Genomic DNA, 25,110 nt, shown 5'->3' on the forward strand with positions numbered 1-25,110 from the left:
TGTTAAATCCACATCAATCAGCGTAGAGGAAGGGGAGGAGATAGGTTAAATAAGGATTTCTAAGCTTGGAGACAATTGAGGCATGGATTGTGTATGTGTGCCATTCAGAGGGTGAATGGGGAAGACAAAATATTTATGTGCTTTTGAACGGGGTATGGTAGTAGGTTCCAGGCCCACCGGTTTTTGTCAAGAACTGCAACTCTGCAATTTCCCATGTGTACTCAGAATGGTCCACCACCCAAAGGAGATCCAGTCAACTTGACACAACTGTGGGAAGCATTGGAGTCAACATGGGCCAGCATCCCTGTGGAACACTTTCGCCATCTTTTAGACTACATGCCCCGACAAATTGAGGCTGTTCTGAGGGCAAAGGTGTGGGGCGGTGCAACTCAATATTAGGAAGGTGTTCCTAATGTTTGATATAGTCAGTGTATATTCTCCACCTAACGTAAGTTATTCAGTTGTTAAAGTAGTACAACTGCCTAAAACGGCATGTCCTTGCCAGTGAATAAAAGTGTATAGACAATAACTAAAGAGGGAACATTTCTCTCAGAATTTTTTTTTTTGTCAATCTGAAAATCTAGAGCAATGAACTACATTATATTTGTTGTGAGAATTGCAAGGTTATTGAATGTATGACTGTTTAAAAAGGCAAAACGTCATGGCTTACAAATGCATTTGTTGTCATCTAATAAGACACGTGCTCCCCGACAACTACAGTTGACTCTTCCATCTGGGGTCAACAGACACAGGTCACCACAGCCACCGTTATTGACTCTACATGGGGACAGCTCACCTGCAAAACACACAGCCAACCAGAGATATTATAGACATAACAAGAGACCAACAACAGATGCTATAGACATAACAGAAGACAAAAAGACAAAGTGAGGTTGTAATTATTACAGTATATTGTAACGTCAAAGCCATTCCGAATGTTGAATATCAACTGTTTATAGGAACCTTTAATAATGCTGAGAGACCAATAAACTAAACGTCACCAGTTTATTAAGGGCTAAATCTCAAATAGCATAGAGTTTATTTCAACGCCAACGGTCACAACCCCCAGCTCCCACCAGCCCACCATAAAAGATGCATTAGCTCAGTCAGTGTGACAGGAACAAGCAGGTATGGTCTCATCCTCCCTGATAAAGAAAGAGCAAGGGATGCAGAGAGAAGGGAAACGATAAAGTGCCAGCATCACAAGCGCTCACCGGAGAGATACATGACAAATGAACCATAGCTTTCCTTCCCTTTCCTCAAACCCATTCACGCATCAATGTCTGTGTAAGGGATGTGTTTGTGTGTGTGTGTGTGTGTGTGTGTGTGTGTGTGTGTGTGTGTGTGTGTGTGTGTGTGTGTGTGTGTGTGTGTGTGTGTGTGTGTGTGTGTGTGTGTGTGTGTGTGTGTGATGACTCAGCAAGCCCCTGGAAGTGCTCCTAGAGCCCCCAGGTTCAGGTTGGAGTCATCTGATTACAGAGGGACAAGAAAGACAGACAGACAGGAAGACTAATGAAGATAAGGAGACATTGGAAGAATTTCAATTGCATACACCTTGCGTCCTCTCTCCTCACCTCCTTCTCAAAACCATTGGATGAGAAAGCCAGGGGTCCCTCCCCCAGAATGGTTTTTGAGTAGGAGGCAAGGAGAGAGGATGCGAGGAGTATGCGATTGAGATTCTACCATTTAATTCACATTTCACAACCAGGAAGTGAAAACTATGGTGAGAACAACAGGGGTCAGTTGGTACATGTGAGAGTGTGACAGTAGCAATCGTGTAGGAACAATCCACGCAGGGATCCCATACATGTACAACAAATGTATGCATTAACTGTACTGTAAGTCACTTTGGATAAAAGTATCTGCTAAGTGGCATTTGAAATAAAGAGCAGTATTCTTTCCTTTAACGTTGCAAGGTGTTACTCATCCCTTTGGCAAGACGAAGAGGTCAGAGGGTGATGTCTGCGATCATTTGTGATTATGAAAAAAATGAGAAGGAAAAGTCCCTCTCAGCATCCTCACAAAGGGAGTCAAGCCGTTGGGACGCCCTTAAGTCCTTTTCCCAATGTCCTAGTTCTTACATATGCAACACTTCAGAGCCCTCCTCTTCATCTCAAGGATATGTTTTTATTCATTAAGTTGCCAGGTTTAGTTTCTTCCCAGCTAAATAAGACCATCGTAATTTAAAAGGAGCCCTGGTAGATAAATACACTGCTGTGACTTGTTTAAGTGGAGAACTATAGCAAAGAGAAGACACCCAAACTAAATTAATCAGACAAATGCAAGCAAATCTATCGAGTCCACATATATATCAATGACAGCTAAAAACCACCAACAAACATTGTTCACACTAATAGATATATTCTTATCTCCCACATGTCCTATTATTCAGCAATTACAGTGCCTTCGGAAAGTATTCAGACCCGATGACTTCTTCCACATTTTATTACATTACAGCCTTATTCTAAAATGGATTAAATAAAACAAATCCTCAGCAATCTACACACAATACCCTATAATGGCAAAGCGAAAACAGCTTTTTAGAAATTTTAGCTAATGTATATAAAAAAGAAAAAACGTATTTACATAAGTATTCGGCCCCTTTGCTATGAGACTCGAAATTGAGCTCCGGTTCATCCTGTTTCCATTGATCATCCTTGAGATGTTTCTACAAATTGATTGGAGTTCACCTGTGGAAAGTTCAATTGATTGGACATGATTTGGAAAGGCACACACCTGTCTATATAATGATCATCCTTGAGATGTTTCTACAAATTGATTGGAGTTCACCTGTGGAAAGTTCAATTGATTGGACATGATTTGGAAAGGCACAAACCTGTCTATATATGATCATCCTTGAGATGTTTCTCAATTGATTGGAGTTCAGTGCATGATTGGACAAAGCACAAACCTGTCTATATAAGGTCAGTTGACAGTGCATGTCAAAGCAAAAACCAAGCCATGAGGTCAAAGGAATTGTCCAGAGAGGACCGAGACAGTATTGTGTCAAGGCACAGATCTTGGGAAGGTTACAAAAACATTTCGGGAGCATTGAAGGTCCCCAAGAACACACTTGCCTCCATCATTCTTAAATGGAAGAAGTTTGGACCCACCAAGACTCTTCCAAGAGCTGGTCGCTCAGCCAAACTGAGCAATCAGGGGAGAAGGGCCTTGGTCAGGTAGGTGACCCAGAACCTGATGGTCACTCTGACAGAACTCCATAGTTCCTCTGTAGAGATGGGAGAACTTTCCAGAAGGACAACCATCTCTGTAGCACTACACCAATCAGACCTTTATGGTAGAGTGGCCAGACGGAAGCCACTCCTCAGTAAAAGTCACATGACAGCCCTCTTGGAGTTTGCCAAAATGCACCTAAAGACACTCAGACCATGAGAAACAAGATTCTCTGGTCTGACAAAACCAAGATTGAACTTTGGAGGAGCGTCTGGAGGAAACCTGGCACCAGTGGCGGTCAGTGCTGTTTCAGATGAGGGAGGACGATTATTTTTCAAGAAGATGGCCTTATTTATTTTACAGCATATTGGATGACTGTCATTCACATTCTATTCACCCAGATAAATGTAACAGCGATAGGTTTAGGTTGCTACGTAATACTCAAATTTTCCATATACCCATCATGAGGTTGCTATAACCTAGCCTATGAAGGAAAGTTTACAATGTAGGTGCACACAGGTCAAGAGACAAATTTGATGTGACAGACAGTGACACATGGACAGACAGACATTCAATAGCGCCTTGCACACTCTTGCCTGCATTTAGCTGATAGTGGGTTTAATCATTAGTTGCAAACAAGATATATCGTACAAATTGAGGTATGTCTATCCCCGTTTTTTTACATTTGCTTCCGTTTAAGAAATGTTTTTTAACAAAATCAATAGAATGAATAGACCTGTAAAGACAGTTCACAGTTTCATAGCAGCCACGTTGTATTCCTTCTCGCATCTCCATTATGCACTCCCCACCTTTGACCTCTTCCCTTGCTTGTGGACTTCAATGCACAACATATCAGCTGTATGTGACCAGGCGAAAAAACCTTTCTAAACCAAACCGCTACACACAGCCTACATCGTTGTCACCATATTATCTAAAGTAACATCATAGTCAGCATAGCTAATAGTATTAACGGGTTAGTAAACACGCTACTATCATGCAGTAACGTTGCAGTGTACGCAGTTACTCCGGCGGGCCCCGGTGGCAATAAATTAGTAAAACCAAAAGCTTACCTTGACATGGAAGAGTTTCAGTGTTCGATAGCCATAGTCAGCTAGCTAATATAGCATCCCTCTATTTGAGCAGGGTGTTTCAGTAGGCTAAACTAGCTAGCTGCATTTGCTAGCTAAGTAAGTGAAATGGAAAAAAAATAATATGACAAAATCTCTCTCTTTCTCTCTTGCTTCTCCTTCATTTAGGAAGAAATTAATTTGCTCAAAACGGTTAAACTTTTTTCTTTCTCTCTCTTTGAGTCAACTACTCACCATGTTTTGCACTGTAGTGCTAGCTAGCTATAGATTATTCTTTCAGTACTAGATCCATTCTCTGATCATTTGATTGGGTGGACAACATGTCAGCTCATGCTGCAAGAGCTCTGATAGGTTGGAGAACTTCCGGAGGATGTCCTCCAACCTTTCATAATTACTTTGCAAGTCTATGGAAAGGGCCTCCCGAGTGGCGCAGTGGTCTAAAGCACTGCATCGCAGTGCTAGCTGTGCCACTAGAGAACCTGGTTTGAATACAGTACACTTTTGCAGCCATCCACGACTGGGAGACCAATGGGGAGGTGCACTATTGGCCCAACATTGTCCGGGTTAGGGCAGGGTTTGGCTGGCAGGGATTTTCCTGTCCCATTGCACACTAGCGACTCCAGTGGTGGGCCGGGCGCAATGCACACTGACACGGTCGCTAAGTGTACGGTGCTTCCTCCAACACATTGGTACAGCTGGCTTCCAGGTTAAGCGGGTGTTGTGTCAAAAAGCAGTGTGGCTTGGCTGGGTTGTGTTTCGGAGGATGCACGGCTCTCGACCTTCGCCTCTCCTGAGTCTGTACGGCAGTTTCAGAGATGGGACAGGACTGTAACTATCAATTGGATACGGACGGAAGCTAGCTGTCCTCTGGCTACACCATGATGCTACCCTACTGTGCTGTTGAGGATACTGACCTTCTTTGCAAAATAGTGTGTTTTAATAAATTATTTGGTGACGTGATTATATTTAGTATAGTTTTATCTAAAAAGGATAACTTTTAAATGTTTTAAAATTTATAAAATTGTGAAACTCACTGAGGATGGTCCTCCTCTGAGGACGAGCCTCCACTTCCTCACACCATCACTACGTTGAGGAATGGTGGTGGCAGCATCATGCTGTGGGGATGTTTTTCAGTGGCAGGGACTAGGAGACGAGTCAGGATCGAGGCAAAGATGAACAGAGAAAAGTCGAGAGAGAACCTTGATGAAAACCTGCTCCAGAGCACTCAGGACCTCAGACTGGACAAAGGTTCACCTTCCAACAGGACAACAACCCTAAGCACACAGCCAAGACAAAACAGGATTGGCTTCGGGACAAGTTTCTGAAGGTTCTTGAACCCAATCTAACATATCTGGAGAGACCTGAAAATAGCTGTGCAGCAACACTCCCCATCCAACTGACAGAGATTGAGAGGATATACAGAGAAGAATGGGAGAAACTCCCCAAATACAGGTATGCCAAGCTTGTAGCGTCATACCCATGAAGACTCGATGCCAAAGGTGCTTCAACCAAGGACTGACTAAAGGGTCTGAATACTAATCTAAATGTGCGATTTCAGTTTTATATTTTTTTTAATCAACTACCAAAAATTTCTAAAAACCTGTTTTTGCTTTGTCATTAAGGGATATTGTGTGTAGATTGGTGAGAAAAAAACCAATTGAATTTTAAAATAGGCTGTAACGTAACAAAATGCAAAAAAAGTCAAGGGTTCTGAACACTTTCCAAAGGCACTGTATATACGTGTATGCAGAGCACAGGCTTTCACACACTCACACAAACAAATAAAACATTCACAAACAGTCTCTTTCTCTTTGAGAGAAGTCATTCCAGGGAGAATACTCACAGCTGTTGGTGTCGTTTGCTACAGCAATGATTCCCATGGGCTGGTGGGGGATGTCTGATCGCAGTACCTTTGTTTCTCCACCTGTGTACTTGTTGGATCTCAGCACGGCCCTGCGAGCCCAGTCTGACCAAAAGATAAACTCCCCATAAATAGCCAGGCCAAAGAACGTTCCTGGTCCTGACTTCACAATGACCTGTAAGTTACAAAGCAGTTACATCAGTTAAAGCATTCAGAACTTGGCAGCCATCAAATGCTATGCTATATGTCTACAGTGCCAATATAAAGCCATAGCTAAACCCTCTACCTCCTTGTAGTCTACTTCAACACATTATATGATTTTCAAAGACTTCATATCTGTTACTTCTAAACATCAAATGCTTTTGTTTGATTTTGTTTGAAAAACAGATTGCACTAGGAAATTAATCACTGCATCATCAACCCCTGTACAGAAAAGCACACACACACCCCTCCCTGAGGTTAGTGCTTAACCCAGATGTTGGCATAGTAAATGACAGTCTCGTGGAGAGGGAGGCAGCATACATCAGACAGACGGCTCCCTTCGGGAGTCTCACTCTGCTTTCCTACAGCTCTGTAGTCTCAGCCATTAGTGGGACACGATTGTAACCATCACATTAGCCCTGCTACCATACAGGGATTAATAGGACAGGTGTTGATTAAAGGAGCCCAACGTGTTACAGGGAAAACAACTGGCCATCAGGAGAGTGAGAGAGAAACGACCGAGAAGGATTTTGATAGAACTTATTGACAATAAATTAAATTAGAGAGGACGCTAGTTTTGTACACAAGGTCTAAATACTACTGTGTTCCAAATCTCTTAGAATCTAATTAAAGTACAGTACCAGTCAAAAGTTGAAACACCTACTCATTCAAGGGTTTTTCTTTATTTTTTTACTATTTTCTACATTGTAGAATAATAGTGAAGATGTCAAAACTATGAAATAACAGGCCTCCCGGGTGGGGCAGTGGTCTTGGGCACTGCATCGCAGGGCTAGCTGTGCCACCAGAGACTCTGGGTTCACGCCCAGGCCCTGTTGCAGCCCAGCCGCACCGCACAATTGGCCTAGCGTGCATTCTCTCAACCAGCTTCATGAAGTAGTCATCTGGAATGCATTTCAATGAACATGTGTGCTTTGTTAAAAGTACATTTGTGGAATTTCTTTCCTTCTTAATACGTTTGAGACAATCAGTTGTGACCAAATCCATATTATGGAAAGATCACCTAAGCAAAGAGAAATGACAGTCCATCATTACTTTAAGACATGAAGATCAGTCAATACGGAACATTTTCATCAAGTGTTATTGCAAAAACCATCAAGCGCTATGATGAAACTGGCTCTCATGAAGACCGACACAGGAAAGGAATTACCTCTGGTGCAGAGGATAAGTTCATTAGAGTTAATTGCACCTCAGATTGCAGCCCAAATAAATGCATCACAGAGTTCAAGTAACAGACACATCTCAAAATAAACTGTTCAAAGGAAACAACGTGAGTCAGGCCTTCATGGTCGAATTGAAGCAAAGAAACCACTACTAAAGGACACGAATTAGAAGAAGAGACTTGCGCCAAAAAACACGAGACGCCCGGTGTCACGCCCTGACCTTAGAGAGCCTTTTTATTTCTCTATTTGGATAGGTCAGGGTGTGCTTAGGCTGGGCATTCTAGTTTTTCGTTTTCTATGTTGGCCTGGCATGGCTCCCAATCAGAGGCAGCTGTCCCACCTGTTAGGCAGCCTTTTCCCACCTGTTGTTTGTGGGATCTTGTTTTTGTGTAGCTGCCTGTGAGCAGCATAGAACGTCACGTTTAGTTTTTCTTCTGTTTTGTTTGGTGAATTTCTTATTTATTAAACATGTGGAATTCTACGCACGCTGCGCCTTGGTCCAATCATTCAAAAGATCGTGACACATGGACATTAGACTGTGGAAATCTGTCCTATGGTCTGATGAGACAAATCTGAGATTTTTGTTTCCAACCGCTGTGTCTTTGTGAGACACAAAGACACAGTAGGTGAACGAATGATTTCTGCATGTGTGGTTCCCACCATGATGCATGGTGGAGGAGTTGTGATGGTGTGGGGGGTGCATTGCTGGTAACATGGTCTGTGATGTATTTAGAATTCAAGGCACACTTTAGCAGTATGACAACAGCAGTTTGCCCTTAGTGGGACTATCATTTGTTTTTCAAAAGGACGATGACCGAGCACACCGCCAGGCTGTGTAAGGGCTATTTGATTAAGGAGAGTAATGGAGTGCTGCATCAGATGATCGGGCCTCCACAATCACCCAACCTCAACCCAATTGAGATGGTTTGGGATGAGTTGAATCACAGAGTGAAGGAAAAGCAGCAAAACACGTGCTCAGCATATGTAGGAACTCCTTCAAAACTGCTGGAAAATCTGGAATCTGTTTGAGGGAATGCCAATAGTGTGCAAACTGTCATCAAGGCAAAGGGTGGCTGCTTTAAAATATATTTTGATTTGTTTAACATTTTTTTGGTTACTACATGATTCCATATGTGTTATTTCATAGTTTTGATGTCTTCACATTATTATACAATGTAGAAAATAGTAAAAAAAACACTTGAATGACTAGTTGTGTCCAAACTTTTGACGGGTACTGTATATGTATGTTCTGAGTATATTGAACATAACAGCATAAGTACTATATTACTTGCAAACTCATATATCTAAGCTCTCAATAATGTTTATAAGTATGTCAATTTATATGAAACGTCAAACAATTTAGTAATGTCTGATTAAATTCATGTTTGGGGGGGCAGGTAGCCTAGTGGTTAGAGCATTGGGCCAGTAACCAAAAGGTTGCTGGATTGAATCCCCAGGCTGCCAAGGTAAACATCTGTCATTCTGCCCATGAACAAGGCAGTTAGCCCACTGTTATCCAGTACGCCGTCATTGCAAATAAGAATTTCTTCTTAACTGACTTGCCTAATTAAAAAAAGGTTACATTTTAAATTGAAACATCACATTCTTCAAAAGCAATTCAATTCAGAAAATTGTCATTATTTTGGGATTTGGGATGGTCATAAATCTTGAAAATCATATTCAGTGATCATATAGCCACATGCTTACCACCCTTGACTACCAGTTCTTAATTAGTATTCAGTCTCTTCACACCTCAAAGGTTGTCTTTTCACTGCCTGAATGTGTTAACATCTTATCCCCATCACATACTCAAGCGGGCTCTCTAGGCTTTCGTCAGCATGGGTAATGACACAACAACTCCACTTAAAATGCCACAGTGGAGTGTGGAGGGCAAGTGGGCCTTTAGAGCTCACTGCTGTACTCTGTGTTCATCTCATGTCTGTCAGAGCAGAAGGGGGGAAAGGGGTGTCACACAGTCGCAGTGTTAGGCTGTCAGGCTGTAATGACACTCCCAGATGCCTGGGCTGGAGGAGCCATACAGTACAACTCTGCACCACCCTGCCCCCATACCGCCCCGCATTGCCTCCACACCATCACACATAATGGCAGGAAGCTCTCCCTCTCCCTCCCTCCCACCACTGCTCTGTTGATAATCCGTTAGCTCTGCTTAATTTGCACATTCTAATTGGGACAGTGACGGGCACTCCCCCACAGGGCTCTTCTGTGTGAGCTTTCATTAGCAGGAGAAAGACTGCAGGCGGGGAACGCGGGAACCCAAAGGATGTGACTTTTGTGATGCACAACCCTGCTTTTGCAAACATATGGGTAACAAATTGAGATGGGTCAAGGTCCTCAGTCACATAGATCGTGTCAAGCACACATTTAAACCGTCGGCAAAGAGGAGAGCCAAATTATAATGTAATCCCTTACATGCTGGGGATACATATCCTGGATGTTCACCACTATGAATATATATTATGCATGGCACCTCTCACGGATAAATTTAGACCGACCCTCTTTCTGAGCTCCTTTACTTTTGAAGGGAAATGACTTCTATAATTAAGTAAACGATTCACTCTGTCTTTTGAGATATAATATATGAAAAGAATGCTGAGAGATATTACAGAAGCTGTCCATTTGTATTATGGCTAAAATGCCATCAGGCTCAACAGGAATGGGAGATAATGTAACGGGTATAAAATTAGTCCCATCTCAGTTTAAGGGGACATAATACTTTGACATTTCAGCAGAGAATCATTGCCTTTGTGTCTACCATGTTTCAAATATAATTTCCCTCCTCCATAGAAAGCTACGGCCCATGACAACGTCCGAACACATGTTGGTTCAACAAGAAGTAATTGCCTTTTTGAACTGCCTATACTTTTGGTCCTTAGTGAGATTCAATCAATACGTCTAAATTCTGTGGTCTTTTCTACAGACCAAGTCAAACAAGCTGCAGCAAGTCATGCATGATAAGAGGGGACATTCATTAGAATGTGTTAATAAAATGCCACGATGTCATTCATTGTATGACTTAAGTTCAGCACTTACGGCTGCTTTCCAGGACACAGATTAAACCTAGTCCTGGACTAAAAAGCATGCTTAATCTCCATTAAAAGTGCATTGTAATCCAGCCCATGGTGTAACATAGTGTAACTGTGATAGCATTAAGAGCGGCATACATATGGAATCCTCATGTTGGTCATACTCACATATCTGTGTGAGCCGTCGTAATCACACCTCTCTATCGTCCCCAGACTTCCATCAGAGAAGTAAATCTTCTCAGCTTTGTGGTCGATGGTGAGTCCGTTAGGAGTGAGAATGTCTGTGCTGACGATCACCTTCATGTTGTTTCCAGCCAGGGTGGACCTCATAATACTGGGACGCTGCTCGTTCCAGTTAGTCCAGAACATCAGGCTGAAATAATCATAAACCTACTATTACCTACTGAAATAATCAAAAACCTACTATTAACTAGATGGACATTTGAGAAACCACCTCAAAGAAGTCAGTTGACTGAGAACCCGGAAAGATGGATAGTAAAAGTATGTTTTTTTTCTTCTATTACTAGTCTTTTATCTCAAGTCTAAAAGCAATTTCCACCTTCACTGCAAACAGATGTAACCCAGATCCGATATCTCTTTATGCACATTTTCCCTCAGACATATTTACACCCCCTCAGTGAGGAGGACAAAACAAATGTTCTCTGAAATTGAATCAGGGGAGTGTATGATGGCTTAAATAGGACTGCAATTGTAACTTGTCAAGCTCCTTGCCTTTCTTTGTAGGGTAAAATAAACACTAATCACTGTAAGAATTATTCATAGGCAGCCGTTCTATATTGCCTGTTGCTCTATCTGGTTGTGTCACTCCTGTTATCTAGTGATCCCATAACTCACGATGGCCTGCATGACCTGTCATCTGCTCCTTAGTTTGTGTTGGCTGTGTTAGCATCGCCTTGCAGGAGCTACTGCAGCTCCCGTCTCTGATAAGGCGCTGCCTCAGTTTCAGTTTTGCTACTAAATAAATGCTAGACAGAATGTGTATTTACATTTCTTTGAGCTGACTACTAAGAATATTACAAATTACAATGTGTGGGAGTGTAAATAAATGGAATATCTATCTGAAGTAGGTTTTGATAAATAAAAGGAATCTGTGAATTGTATTGCAGTGTACAACAGTTATAGATACGATACTGAGCACTGAAAGTAGAGGGCTTATATCCTCATTCAAACTACAAGAGATTGTTTCAAAGTTAAACAATCAATACTTTTGAAGTTCTTAGCAAAGGTTGAACTTGGAGATAGGCCTCGATATGGTTATCCTGGATCCTCCCTACAGTAGAATATGTTTACAACATTGAAAGTCTGTATTGATTCATAAGGGCTAGTAAGAATATGTCAGAGAGTGCTAATTTATTATAGCAGATGAAATTCAAATTAGCAGCATTCTGGAGTTTGTTTGAAAACTTACCAAATTAAGAACTAAACGCATACACACTAAGATCAAGAGTTTAATTAGTTAGTGAACTCTGGGTCAGCATTCCGCGATAACCTTCTTGACGTTTAATTACCGTAGATTGAGACGTGCTTTTATTTCTTAATGGATATAACAGGAACATTTGTTAGTTATTGTGAAAGCACTGCCGGCAGTATTTCTTGAAATGGGAGTGTGTCAAACCAATTAGATGTCTCTCCTTCACTACACCGTTGAGATACAGTCTTCTCTAAAGAACTGAATACATACTGTATGGGTCATGTACAATTATACTGATTGCTCTAACAAAAAGTCCACTGAGGTCTGTTTAAGAAATTAACTTTGTTAGATGGAATTGTCTTAAGACAGCAATACATTTCTCTATGTCCAAGGAGGCATGTCTTGTGTTGTAATGCACCCAATATGATTGTGAGCTTATATATCTGTTGAGCAAAGGCATACAACCATAGCCTCAGGCATAGAAGGACATACTGCATCTGAAGTAGTAGCTACGGAACTACAGTTGGGTGGTATACAAATTCAGATATAATTTAGCAACAAACTATTAAAAAGACCAGCCTGGTCCCAGATGTGGTTGTGCTGTCTTGCCAACTCCTATGTTGTGACAATGACCATGGCAGTTGGCAAGACCAGGTTATTGGGAAACTGAGTAGAACCAGAACCACATACTTTTGGCACTCATTCAGGGCGAGGACATGGGGGTGGTCGTCTTCAGAGAGTGTGACCACAGCCTCTCTGCTAAAGGAACCGGGCCGACTTTGGTCCACGCTGTGCCTGGTGATGCTGGAGGTGGTTGAGCTGGTCCAGTACAGAGTGTCCCAGGCACGGTGGTACGCCAACCCCTCCACTGAACCCACATCTGGGGGGACACAGACATGAGCGTCACCATGATCATCCAACCATCCAGCCTCCACTAATTCATTGTAAATTCTAACATGTAATGGACTTGGCATTAATCAACTGGTAATACATGAAGTACATTTGACTCTACTGATAAAGTTGGACAGAACTGAAGCCACTTCAGGGTGAACAAAGCCAATGATTTGTTTTGATGAAATGTTGACTTGCACATACCATCATGCTTCTTTCATTTGCAGTGTTTCCCTACTCTGGTCCTCGAGTACCCCCAACAGCACACAATTTTGTTGCAGCCTCGGACAAGCACACCTGATCAACCCTTAATGAGTTGAATCATGTGAGTTTGTCTGGGGCTACAACAAAAATGTGTGTTGTTGGGGGTACTTAAGGACTGAAGTTGGAAAACACTGGTGTAGGGAATTACAGCCACAAAGTTGAATTCATTGTAACTCCTGCACACACGCAATATAAACTCTGCACATTGTGTAATATAATGACAAATCCACCAATGTCACATTCACCTGTTCATTGGAAATACTTAAACCTGCAATGTGTAACTTTTTGGCCGACCCAACCAGATTCACATCGAAATGGAGTTATAGATCTGTAATTTGCAATGAAAGCAAGTCTAAGACACTGTACATCTGTTCTATGTGCGCTATTTCAATGCTCCCTTTAAGTTTTGTTTTTGCGTCTTTAACTTGAGTTTTTTTACACAAGCTTCAAACAGCTGAAAATACAATATTTTTGGTTCCTGAAAATATATTTCACAGCAGTTTAGATGGTACAATTATTCTCTAAGTGCTTGTTTTGTCACATAAACTGAAATTAGGCGAACTATTCGAATTTTAGCAACCAGGAACCGGCTGATCGATTTCTGCATATTGCACCTTTAAATGGAATATACGAGGCATTAATCAACCCGTAATACACGCAGTGCATCTGATGCCACTGGCACAGCTGATAGACATTGACATGTCCAAACAAACATAATTCCAGGAAAATACAAAGTAAACTGAAATCCATATATCCATGCAGGGCATTGGGAAGTCTGCCAAAAACCGATGTTATTCATACATCAACTGAAAAAATATTGAGTTGACATATTCCAGGTGTCTCATTCATTGATTTAATTTCTACTGTTATCTTAGTGAGCAGGGATATTTGAATGGCAATTCAATAGTGACCAAAAATACCAAATTAAATCAAATAGATACAGCTAACTGTATGCGCTTGGCATGAAAATAGGGTTGCGTCAGAGTACTAGGACATTTTTGTCCTAACAGGACAAAGCACACATTTCTGTCCTTGCTTTGCACTAAAACATCTGGCATTTTTACTGAACCATTGGTAAGGTGCTTGGATAAAACATGAACACCTTAATTCTATCCTATAACTCCAACTCAATGGCACATGTACTCTACAATCTCCTCTGGATGGAGTGCTTAATTGGTCTTAATGGTGAACATATGATCAATTCTGGAGATACGGGCTGAATCCAGTGCTTTCTAGAAGCCATAAACCACACATACAGAATACTCAAGGCACTATCTGAGTCAGCTCGATTGCTAATTAATTGTTTGCAATAAAAGGCGACTGACAGCTTGGTTTTCTGGAAATCGTTGGGAATGGCCAGGGAGTAATTAATGGAGGACGTGGAGTTTCATTAAGGAAATATGAATGATTAACATCTTCACCCTTCTTCAATGACAGGGTAAGCAGTACAACTTTGTGGAGAAGAAGGAGAGAAGGGGGAGAAGAGGGATAGGAGACAGAGGTAGAGAAGACAGTAAAGGAGATGGAGAGGGTGGAGAGGATGGAGAGTCTGAATTTGATAATTGTTTAGACGAATAACCAGAGTCCTGAATCCAACCAACAATGATGACCAGTGAGTAAAAAAAATATAGCTAAGTTAAAATAAACGCAATGGATGTTTTAGTGCTAAATTAATCACGCCAACTCTACACCTGAACAGGCTAGGCATGGATAGAGGACAACCAATTACACAAAGAGGTGCAGAGAAGGATATCAAACACATAGACCAACTTGACATTTGCCAGCCACATAACTTTCTTTATTCAGCACTTCTTTTAAAAATGACAATAGCTCCTCTTGGTCAAAGCCAAAATAAAAAATCTCTCTTCAGTCACTCTGTCTGTCTGTCTGTCTGTCTGTCTGTCTGTCTGTCTGTCTGTCTGTCTGTCTGTCTGTCTGTCTGTCTGTCTGTCTGTCTGTCTGTCTGTCTGTCTGTCTTTTGCCAACACTAGAACATGGTGGGGACATGGATCAGTGGACTCCCACTGTTCTCCCAGAATATGAGGGGTGAGTGAGTGACTTGAGCTCCCATCTCAGAGGAGACTTTAGAGAGAGGCAGAAGATGCTAAGCGTGCAGAACAGAGGCTTTCCCTGCTCATCTGCCTCCACTCAGCCTTATCTAGCCTAGATTGAGTGGGTTAGAGAGGGAGAGAGACAATGGCTCTGCTGCCTCTTCTCCTGCCATCTAGAATGATTGACTGACTGGCAGGCTAAAAAAAGGTCCATGTGTTATGAATTGCATTATTTCGCATTCTATATGAATTTATTTATTCAAGCCAAATAAAGATATTTTGAATTTATCTGTGGAAGATGCCATTTTCACAAGCCCCCATGTGTCCTATAAATGCACTTAATCCCCAAATATAATCCCCAAAACATAAATACCCTAAATACTCAGGTTTATTTTATGCAGCCGCTGTTTCTTGCAATACTGCTAACCTTAGCCAGCTAATCCTGTAGTGAAAGCTGCAAATGCTGCTCTGCTGGCCAGAGTGGTCAATATACCTTGTATCACTCTCTGTGGCCACTTATTTATATTTTGGTTTAAATGTGGTGAAAATGAGAGCAGGGTAATTTTCTCTATCAATAGTAAGACCTAAAAAACATCCCCCATTGTAACCATCTTATTTGACAGTTAAATGGGACCCATTTAGGACAAGAAGAATAGAGGTGGCCATTACAATACTCTATACTTGATGGAGTATGCATTGAAGCCACACAATACATCAAGGGCACGGCCACTTTATTCTCCATAAATGGCTTTTCACAAATGGCTGCTGAGATGCAAGCTGCAGACCCTGATTTCACATCATACAGTAGGACCTTCATTTCACATCCTTGACTTAGAACCCTGCCCAGCAAACAAGGAACATTCCCAGAATGTTCTAGATAGTGTTTTATGTAACATTAGAATGATAACATCCCAAAAACATTCAAAAAATGTTTTTAATAACACATTTTTTTTATGTTTGAAATTAAATATCCTTGGAATGTTCTCCTAAAATTCCCCAAAATGCACAACATCTGCAAAAACCACCAAAGAACATTCCCCAAAAGTTCTCATTAGATTTCCAGGTAATGCAATTACACAATGTACAGTTGCAGCAATGTTTTCCCAGCAAACCACATTTTGTTCTGTGCAAGTTCCCAGAACATTCGTTAGGTTGTGGCAAATGTTTTCAGAACACAAAAACTGTCCAGTCGTGCTGATGATTATACGTTTGCATAAAACATTTGCCTATTATTGCAAGAATGTCCCCACAACACATTTTATCTGTTCTTTAGCGGTTCACAGAATGCTTCATTAGGTTGTGGGAACAATCTGGTGGGAACATTGTGGGTACAAAACACAAAAAACTGTCCAGTTGTGCGGATGATTATACAATGTTTCTTTAAGGGTGCAAAAAACATTCACCTGACGTTACAAGAACATTCCCAAAACAAAACATGTTATGTTCTTTAAAAGTTCCTAAAACATTTAATTATGGGGATATAACAGGAGATAGGTTCCCAAAACACTAAAACTTTCCAGTTGTGCTGACATTCAAATAACGTGCACAAAACACTCCTTTGATGTTGCAAGAATGTTGACAGAACAGCCTTTGAGTTCTTTAAAGGTTCCCAAAACATTAGATTAGGTTGTGGTAACAGTGTGGGTACATTACAAGAGATGTCTGGGATGTTGGAAGACTATTCTTGTGATATTCATGAAAGTTGCACAGAACATTCACACAATGTCCAAATAAGCCAGTTTTTATGATGTTCATAGCACATTTGTTTTAGGTTTAACATAATATTCCATTGACATACACACAATATACAGTACATTTGACCTTGTCTTGAAAGTCCTCAGAACATTTAAAGAATTTGGATTTTAGGACTGACTACAAAGTGATAGAGACACACATGGCATTTACATTTAATTCATAGGACATTTGAACAGAATTTAAAATCATACACAAACATCCATATGTTTAACACTTTATTTATCCATATTTTGTTGTGTTACAGCCTGAATTCAAAATGGAATTATTTTCTCACCCATCTACACACAACACCTCATAATGACAAGTGACAAACATGTTTAGACATTTTTGCACTTTTATTGTAAATGGAATACAGAAATCTAATTTACATAAGTTTCACACCCCTGAGTCAATACTATGTAGAACTACCTTCAGCAGTGATTACAGTCTTTCTGGTTAAGTCTCTTAAGAGCATTCCACACCTGGATTTGCAACATTTGCCAAATATTATTTTCAAAATTTTAAACCATTTTAAACCACTTTCAGGCCTTGCCATAGATTTTCAAGTAGATTTGGCCTTGTGTTGTAGGTTTTGTCCTCCCGAAAGGTGAATTATTATCCCATTGTCTGGTGGAAAGCAGACTGAACCAGGTTTTTCCTCCAGGATTTTGCCTGTGTTTAGCTCCATTACGTTTATTTTTTATCCTGAAACACTCCCCAGTCCTTAACAATTACAAGCATGCCCATAACATGATGCAGCCACCACTATGCTTGAAAATATGGAGAGTGGTACTCAGTAATGAGTTGTATTGGATCTTCTTTATTTATGTTTACCCATCTACCATTAGGTGACATTCTTTGTGAGTCATTGGAAAACCTCGCTAGTCTTTGTGGATTCATCTGTGTTTCAAATCCACTGCTCGACTGAGGGACCTAATTGTATGTGTGGGGTACACCAATGAGGTAGTCATTCAAAATTCATGCAGCTTACTATGTGACATGTTAAGTACATTTTTACTCCTGAACTTATTTATAGGCTCAAGACATTTCAGCTTTTAACTTAATTAATTTGTAAACATTTTGAAAAACATACTTCCACTTTGACATTATGGGGTATTGTGTGTAGGCCACTGACAAAACATCTCAATTTAATGTATTTAAAATTCAGGCTGTAACACAACATGTGGAAAGTCAAGAGGTGTAAATACTTTCTGAAGGCACTGTAGCCATGGCAGTATGGTCAATCAGGAATGCCATGATTCCTTCTTTGCCTTCATAGACATTAGTAACCCTGGGAAATACTGGTAACTGGGTTATTCACCATCACTTCACCCATCCTCTTCAGATGCTGCGTACTTCCACTATCCAAAACTATGAGTTCTGATCTAGGATCACTTTTGCTTTTCAGATAATAAAAATAAGACTGGGAGGGACTATATCAAGCATCCTAAAGTAGGAATTATATCGGGTGCGTTTTTGAAGTTTAACAGTCAATTTATACACAATGTTTTATTTTTTTACAGTTAGCCTGAATTCTGCATTTCCGACTGGATTTATAAATCTGGACAAACAAAAGACTTCTCTGTTAGTAGATTATACCTGAGCCTCAATTTCACAGTTGTTTAAAAATAAAAAATAAATCTTCAGCTTTGCAGCCAGATCATTAAACCTCTGCACAACCAGTGGATATATGTGGTATTGTTGGGGGTTTTCTCAGTCTAATTATGATCAATCAGGAAATTTTTAGCCAGGACTCCGGTACACAGCCGGGAGCGCTACAGTACAGTAGGTGACGGTAATGCAACATAACGTTGGATGCCAACCGGAGAAAAATCCACAGGAAAAGAGGTGACAACGGTAGCCAGCTAGCTAGGGCAACGGTGGACAGTGTCCTTTTCTCCTGCCTGTCAGGCACTGTTCTCCAGGCATTAGTGGGTGCTAGCTAGTTAGTTAACTAGGACTCCAGTAAACAGCAAATGGGAAAGGTAGCTAGCTAGAACAATGGTACTGTACTTCGCCACTGAAAAGCTCAGATAATACTTTTTTTGCCCTTTTGACCCACATTTTAATTGCATAGACAATCAGGGAAAAAATGTAGTGTATCAAAAGACTCACAAGCATGAAGATGGCGTGCTCGATGGGGGCGTTTATACACTAACCAATGGGATGCTCGAGGAGGGGCGTTCATGCAGGAACCAATGGGATGCTCGAGGGGGGTTCCTGCAGACATGCAGGAACACCCCGAATTGTGGGCCCGAAATCACAGACTACTGGCATGACTGGACACTGTTTGTGCCATGAGAACATTTGCCGTGATATAATGAATGTTCTGGGAACTATTACAGACCCAATTTTGGTTTGCTGGGTGCATTACAACAAGATCAATATTTTGAGGGAAAAAAATGAATGTACTTCAAACTCATACAAATATGTGTTCTGTAAGGCATAAACGTATATGCACACTTGTAAATAAACAGACATGCATTAAATTTAAAATATAAAATATCAATCCAAAACTATAAAAACAAAACAGCACTCACTTTCAGCTATGACAGATCGTCCTGTCCAGTCGTCATTAATCATCTGGATATTCCCAAAATGGATGTCGCTGAAGAAGATGCGATTGGTCCCTCCACCGGTTTTCTGGCGGTAATCAAAGGTCAGCGCTATGATATTCTTGAAGTAGGCGGGCCTCTCGAAGGGCTGGACGGGTGAGTTAAGGTCGCTCTCGTCTGAGAGGTGGATGCTCTTCAGTAGGGTTCTCTCAGAATAGAGCAGGTAGCCCTCGTAGCGCTCACAGGCGAAGCCATCTTCTGCCAGGTGGCCATGGGCACAGGAACAAGTCCTACGTCCGCTACCCAGGTGAAAGCAGAGCTGCTGACAGCCTCCGTTGCTCCTGGCACATGGATTGGTACCTATTGTGGCAGAGACAAACACTGTGTTCAAGACTTATTCTACATCCGTTTACTTTCCACTTAGTTTCACGGCTATGAAGTTATCATTGTTATGATCATTTTTACTGTAGTGCCAAAATTAGAAGTGCTAGTGTGATATATATATATATATATATATATATATACACACAATGCTCAAAAAAATAAAGGGAACACTTAAACAACACAATGTCACTCCAAGTCAATCACACTGCTGTGAAATCAAACTGTCCACTGAGGAAGCAACACTGATTGACAATAAATTTCACATGCTGTTGTGCAAATGGAATAGACAACAGGTGGAAATGATAGGCAATTAGCAAGACACCCCCAATAAAGGAGTGATTCTGCAGGTGGTGACCGCTCAAACGGTCAGAAACAGACTCCATGAGGGTGTTATGAGGGCCCAACGTCCACAGGTGGGGCTTGTGCTTACAGACCAACACCGTACAGGACGTTTGGCATTTGCCAGAGAACACCAAGATTGGCAAATTTGCCACTGGCGCCCTGTGCTCTTCACAGATGAAAGCAGGTTCACACTGAGCACATGTGACAGACGTGACAGAGTCTGGAGACGCCGTGGAGAACGTGCTGCTGCTCAATTAGATTCAGGTCTGGGGAACGGGCGGGCCAGTCCATAGCATCAATGCCTTCCTCTTGCAGGAACTGCTGACACACTCCAGCCACATGAGGTCTAGCATTGTCTTGCATTAGGAGGAACCCAGGGCCAACCGCACCAGCATATGGTCTCACAAGGGGTCTGAGGATCTCATCTTGGTACCTCATGGCAGTCAGGCTACCTCTGGCGAGCACATGGAGGGCTGTGCGGCCCCCCAAAGAAATGCCACCCCACACCATGACAGACCCACCGCCAAACCGGTCATGCTGGAGGATGTTGCAGGCAGCAGAATGTTCTCCACGGCGTCTCCAGACTCTGTCACATGTGCTCAGTGTGAACTTGCTTTCATTTGTGAAGAGCACAGGGCGCCAGTGGCAAATTTGCCAATCTTGGTGTTCTCTGGCAAATGCCAAATGTCCTGCATGGTGTTGGACTGTAAGCACAACCCCCACCTGTGGACATCGGGCCCTCATACCACCCTCATGGAGTCTGTTTCTGACCGTTTGAGCAGACACATTCACATTTGTGGCCTGCTGGAGGTCATTTTGCAGGGCTCTAGCAGTGCTCCTCTTGCTCCTCCTTGCACAAAGGCGGAGGTAAGGGTCCTGCTGCTGGGTTGTTGCCCTCCTACGGCCTCCTCCACGTCTCCGGATGTACTGGCCTGTCTCCTGGTAGCGCCTCCATGCTCTGGACACTACGCTGACAGATACAGCAAACCTTCTTGCCACAGCTCGCATTGATGTGCCATCCTGGATGAGCTGCACTACCTGAGCCACTTGTGTGGGTTGTAGACTCCGTCTCATGCTACCACTAGAGTGAAAGCACCACCAGCTTTCAAAAGTGACCAACACATCAGCCAGCAAGCATAGGAACTGAGATGTGGTCTGTGGTCACCACCTGCAGAACCACTCCTTTATTGGGGGTGTCTTGCTAAATACCTATAATTTCCACCTGTTGTCTATTCCATTTGCACAACAGCATGTGACATGTATTGTCAATTAGTGTTGCTTCCTCAGTGGACAGTTTGATTTCACAGAAGTGTGATTGACTTGGAGTTACATTGTGTTGTTTAAGTGTTCCCTTTATTTTTTTGAGCAGTGTATTTTATAAATTGTAGAAAAAGTGAACACATCAAAACTATGAAATAAAACAAATGGAATCATGTAGAAACCAAAAAAGTGTTAAACAAATTAAAATATATTTTATATTTGAGATTCTTCAAATAGCCACCCTTTGCCTTGACAACAGCTTTGCACACTCTTGGCATTCTCTAAACCAGCTTCATTTTATTTATTTATTTATTTTACTAGGCAAGTCAGTTAAGAACAAATTCTTATTTTCAATGACGGCCTAGGAACAGTGGGTTAACTGCCTGTTCAGGGGCAGAACGACAGATTTGTACCTTGTCAGCTTGGGGATTTGAACTTGCAACCTTTCGGTTACTAGTCCAACGCTCTAACCACTAGGCTACCCTGCCGCCTCATGAGGTAGTCACCTGGAATGCATTTCAATGAACAGGTATGCCTTGTTAAAAGTACATTTGTGGAATTTCTTTCTTCTTAACACACTTGAGATAAAAAAATTGTGTCGTGACAAGGTATGGGTGGTATACAGAAGAGCCCCATTTGGTAAGAGCCCCATTGCCCCATTTGGTAAAAAAACAAGTCCATATTATGGCAAGAACAGCTCAAATAAGAAAAGAGAAATGACAGTCCATCATTACTTTAAAACATGAAGGTCAGTCAATAGGGAAAATTTTAAGAACTTTGAAAGTTTCTTCAAGTGCAGTCGCAAAAACCATCAAACGCTATGATGAAACAGGCTCTCATGAGGACTGCCACAGGAAAGCAAGACCTAGAGTTACCTCTGCTGTAGAGGATAAGTTGATTAGAGTTACCAGCCTCAGAAATTGCAGGTCAAATAAATGCTTCACAGAGTTCCAGTAACAGACACATCTCAACATCAACTGTTCAGAGGAGGCTTTGCGAATCAGGCCTTCGTGGTGAAATTGCTGCAAAGAAACCAGCATTTATTTAACTAGTCAAGTCAGTTAAGAACAAATGACTGCCTTACCCGGTCAAACTCGGACAACGCCCTATGGGACTCCCAATCACAGCTGGATGTGATGCAGCCTGGATTTGAACCAGGGTGACACCTCTTGCACTAGGATGCAGTGCCTTAGACCGCTGCACCACTCAGGAGCCCTAAGAAGAGACTTGCTTGGGCCAAGAAACACGAGCAATGGACATTAGACCAGTGGAAATCTGTCCTTTGGTCTGATGAGTCCAAATGGAGATTTTTGGTTCCAACCACAGTATCTTTGTGAGACGTGGTATGGGTGAACAGATGATCTCCGCATGTGTATTTCCCACCGAAAAGCATGGAGGAGGTGGTGTTATGGTGTGGAGGTGCTTTGCTGGTGACACTGTCAGTGATTTATTTTGAATTCAAGGCACACTTAACCAGCATGGCTACCACAGCATTCTGCATCGATATGCCATCCCATCTGGTTGGGCTTAGTGGGATTATCATTTTTTTTCAACCAGACAATGACCCAAAACACACCTCCAGGCTGTGTAAGGGCTATTTTACCAAGAAGTAGAGTGATAGAGTGCTGCATCAGATGTCACCCAACCTTAACACAATTGAGATGGTTTGAGATGAGTCTGACCGCAGAGTGAAGGAAAAGCAGACAACAAGTGCTCAGCATATGTGGGAACTCCTTCAAGACTGTTGGAAAAGCATTCCAGGTGAAGCTGGTTGAGAGAATGCCAAGAGTGTGCAAATCTGTCATCAAGGCAAATGGCTATTTGAAGTATCTCAAAACAATATCTTTGGATTTGTTTTTCGTTACTATATGGTTCTATGTGTTATTTCATAGTTTTGATGTCTTCACTATTATTCTACATTGTAGAAAATAGTAAACATAAAGAAAAACCCTTGAATGAGTAGGTGTTCGAAAACGTTTGAACGGTAGTGTTGTCACTTGTGTATAATACTATACATGCGCTGTCTGTAACTGCAGTTTTGTATTTCCCTTGTGCTAGATGGCTCCCAATTGATTTTGACCAATACATACTGTAGATTAGGAAATGAAACAATGCTGCTGCTGATGGTGATTGGTGAGAATCAAAAAGGAGCATTAAGTTGAAACCTTAACCTTTCTCCCGGCCTCTATTGAAGACTGTCACATCCTTCAGGTTGACCCCGAGACCACTTCTCATGGTGACTGCCTCACTGGCTTCACTTTTGAAGCCTCGCCGGATAGAACCGTTGGAGTGAGCTCTGAGGACAGAGAGAGAGAGAGAGAAAAGTTTTAAAAAGTAATCAAGGACACGTTCTTCTTAATTATTTTATGATTCTTAAAAGTACTTATCGATGGCACTTTATCATACAGAAATGTCATTGATAATGACATTGAGGTATGCTCGTACATTTACATAAATATGGTGCCCCTCATGTAAAAAATTCTCCGCTGAGGTTCTCCACACTGAGACCTCTGGGATGAAGGGTTAATACCAGGTTAGATGATCAGACTTTACAGCCCAATCTGTGTGCATATAAGGAAATATTAAATTACCTGTCAGACCAGTAGATGTAAGCTCCGAACACGGCCACGGAAAAGAGGTCTACGTTGGCCGCTGACAGTACAATCTCCCTGCTCTCACCCGTCTCAAGGTTGATCCTCTCTATCTTGTCGGTGCGGGCGTCACACCAGTATAATCTATTTTCCTGGAAAGTAATTTTAAAATGCACATCACCAAATTATCCCCCTATCCTCTTATGGGATACACTGGGTACATTATATCCACACAAAGAAGGATGAGGTTAGGATGCGGGTATGAAACTACTTTAGGATGAGGTGGATGGATCAGAGCTAATAGGACATGTATGATCAGGAGGTGTCTGGTACTGTACCTCATAGTCTATGGAGATCCCATTGGGCCAGGCAATGCCAGAGTTGACCAGGGTGACCTGATCGGAGCCATCTAGACGGGCTCGACCTATGCAGGGGCTCTGGCCCCATTCTGTCCAAAACAGATACCTGAGACAGATAGATAGAGAGTGGGTGATAGATAGAGGGAGAGAGCGAGAGGGTGGGGAGAGAGAGAAATAGAGAGGGCAGAGTGGCAAACCCAGAAACATTATTAACATCCAACTGGTTGGACAATTGGAACAGATCTGAAAGGACAAATTGTGTGATCTAATGTGATACCAAAGTTATCAGAGGCTGTGCAAGTGAAATCATATATTGTTATAATTTAGTTCCCCACAAAGCTCTTCTTACAGTAGGCATTTCACACCGTGTCAACACCAGATCATGAAAGTTTAGTGGCAAACTTAAAATGAATCCTACTGCACTACACAAAACAAACATCAATGCAGGGGACATGTTCCTACTGGTAAGCCTAATGACATCAGTTGGCATTCATCTGCTCCATGATCTATTTTCAGACCAGAAACAGCAGTATGACCCAATGATTATTATCCAGCAACATCTTGATTTTTTTTTCTGGAGGTGGTCAAGGCTGTCTGACTCATTTCACTCCCTGCTGGTCAAAAACATTTCCATTTCCTCTGCCCATTTTCAACTTTATCTCTTCTTAGTGACTGTCTGTCTGTTACCCATTCATCTT

General features: G+C 41.8%; 1 protein-coding gene across 1 annotated transcript in view; it reads right to left on the minus strand.

Moving 5' to 3' along the window:
• LOC135519548 (low-density lipoprotein receptor-related protein 1B-like) overlaps positions 1–25,110 on the minus strand; it is a 234,398-nt gene that overhangs the window by 88,218 nt on the left and 121,070 nt on the right. The window contains exons 34-41 of the mRNA XM_064944782.1: positions 24,392–24,518; positions 24,054–24,205; positions 23,634–23,758; positions 19,462–19,836; positions 12,672–12,861; positions 10,718–10,922; positions 6,106–6,298; positions 671–796 (exon numbers count right to left, since the gene is read on the minus strand). Coding sequence (XP_064800854.1) covers positions 671–796; positions 6,106–6,298; positions 10,718–10,922; positions 12,672–12,861; positions 19,462–19,836; positions 23,634–23,758; positions 24,054–24,205; positions 24,392–24,518 — 1,493 coding nt within the window. The remainder of the gene's footprint in view (positions 1–670; positions 797–6,105; positions 6,299–10,717; positions 10,923–12,671; positions 12,862–19,461; positions 19,837–23,633; positions 23,759–24,053; positions 24,206–24,391; positions 24,519–25,110) is intronic.

The sequence above is a fragment of the Oncorhynchus masou genome, chromosome 29 (assembly GCF_036934945.1).
Source record: "Oncorhynchus masou masou isolate Uvic2021 chromosome 29, UVic_Omas_1.1, whole genome shotgun sequence".
Taxonomy (NCBI): Eukaryota; Metazoa; Chordata; class Actinopteri; order Salmoniformes; family Salmonidae; genus Oncorhynchus; species Oncorhynchus masou.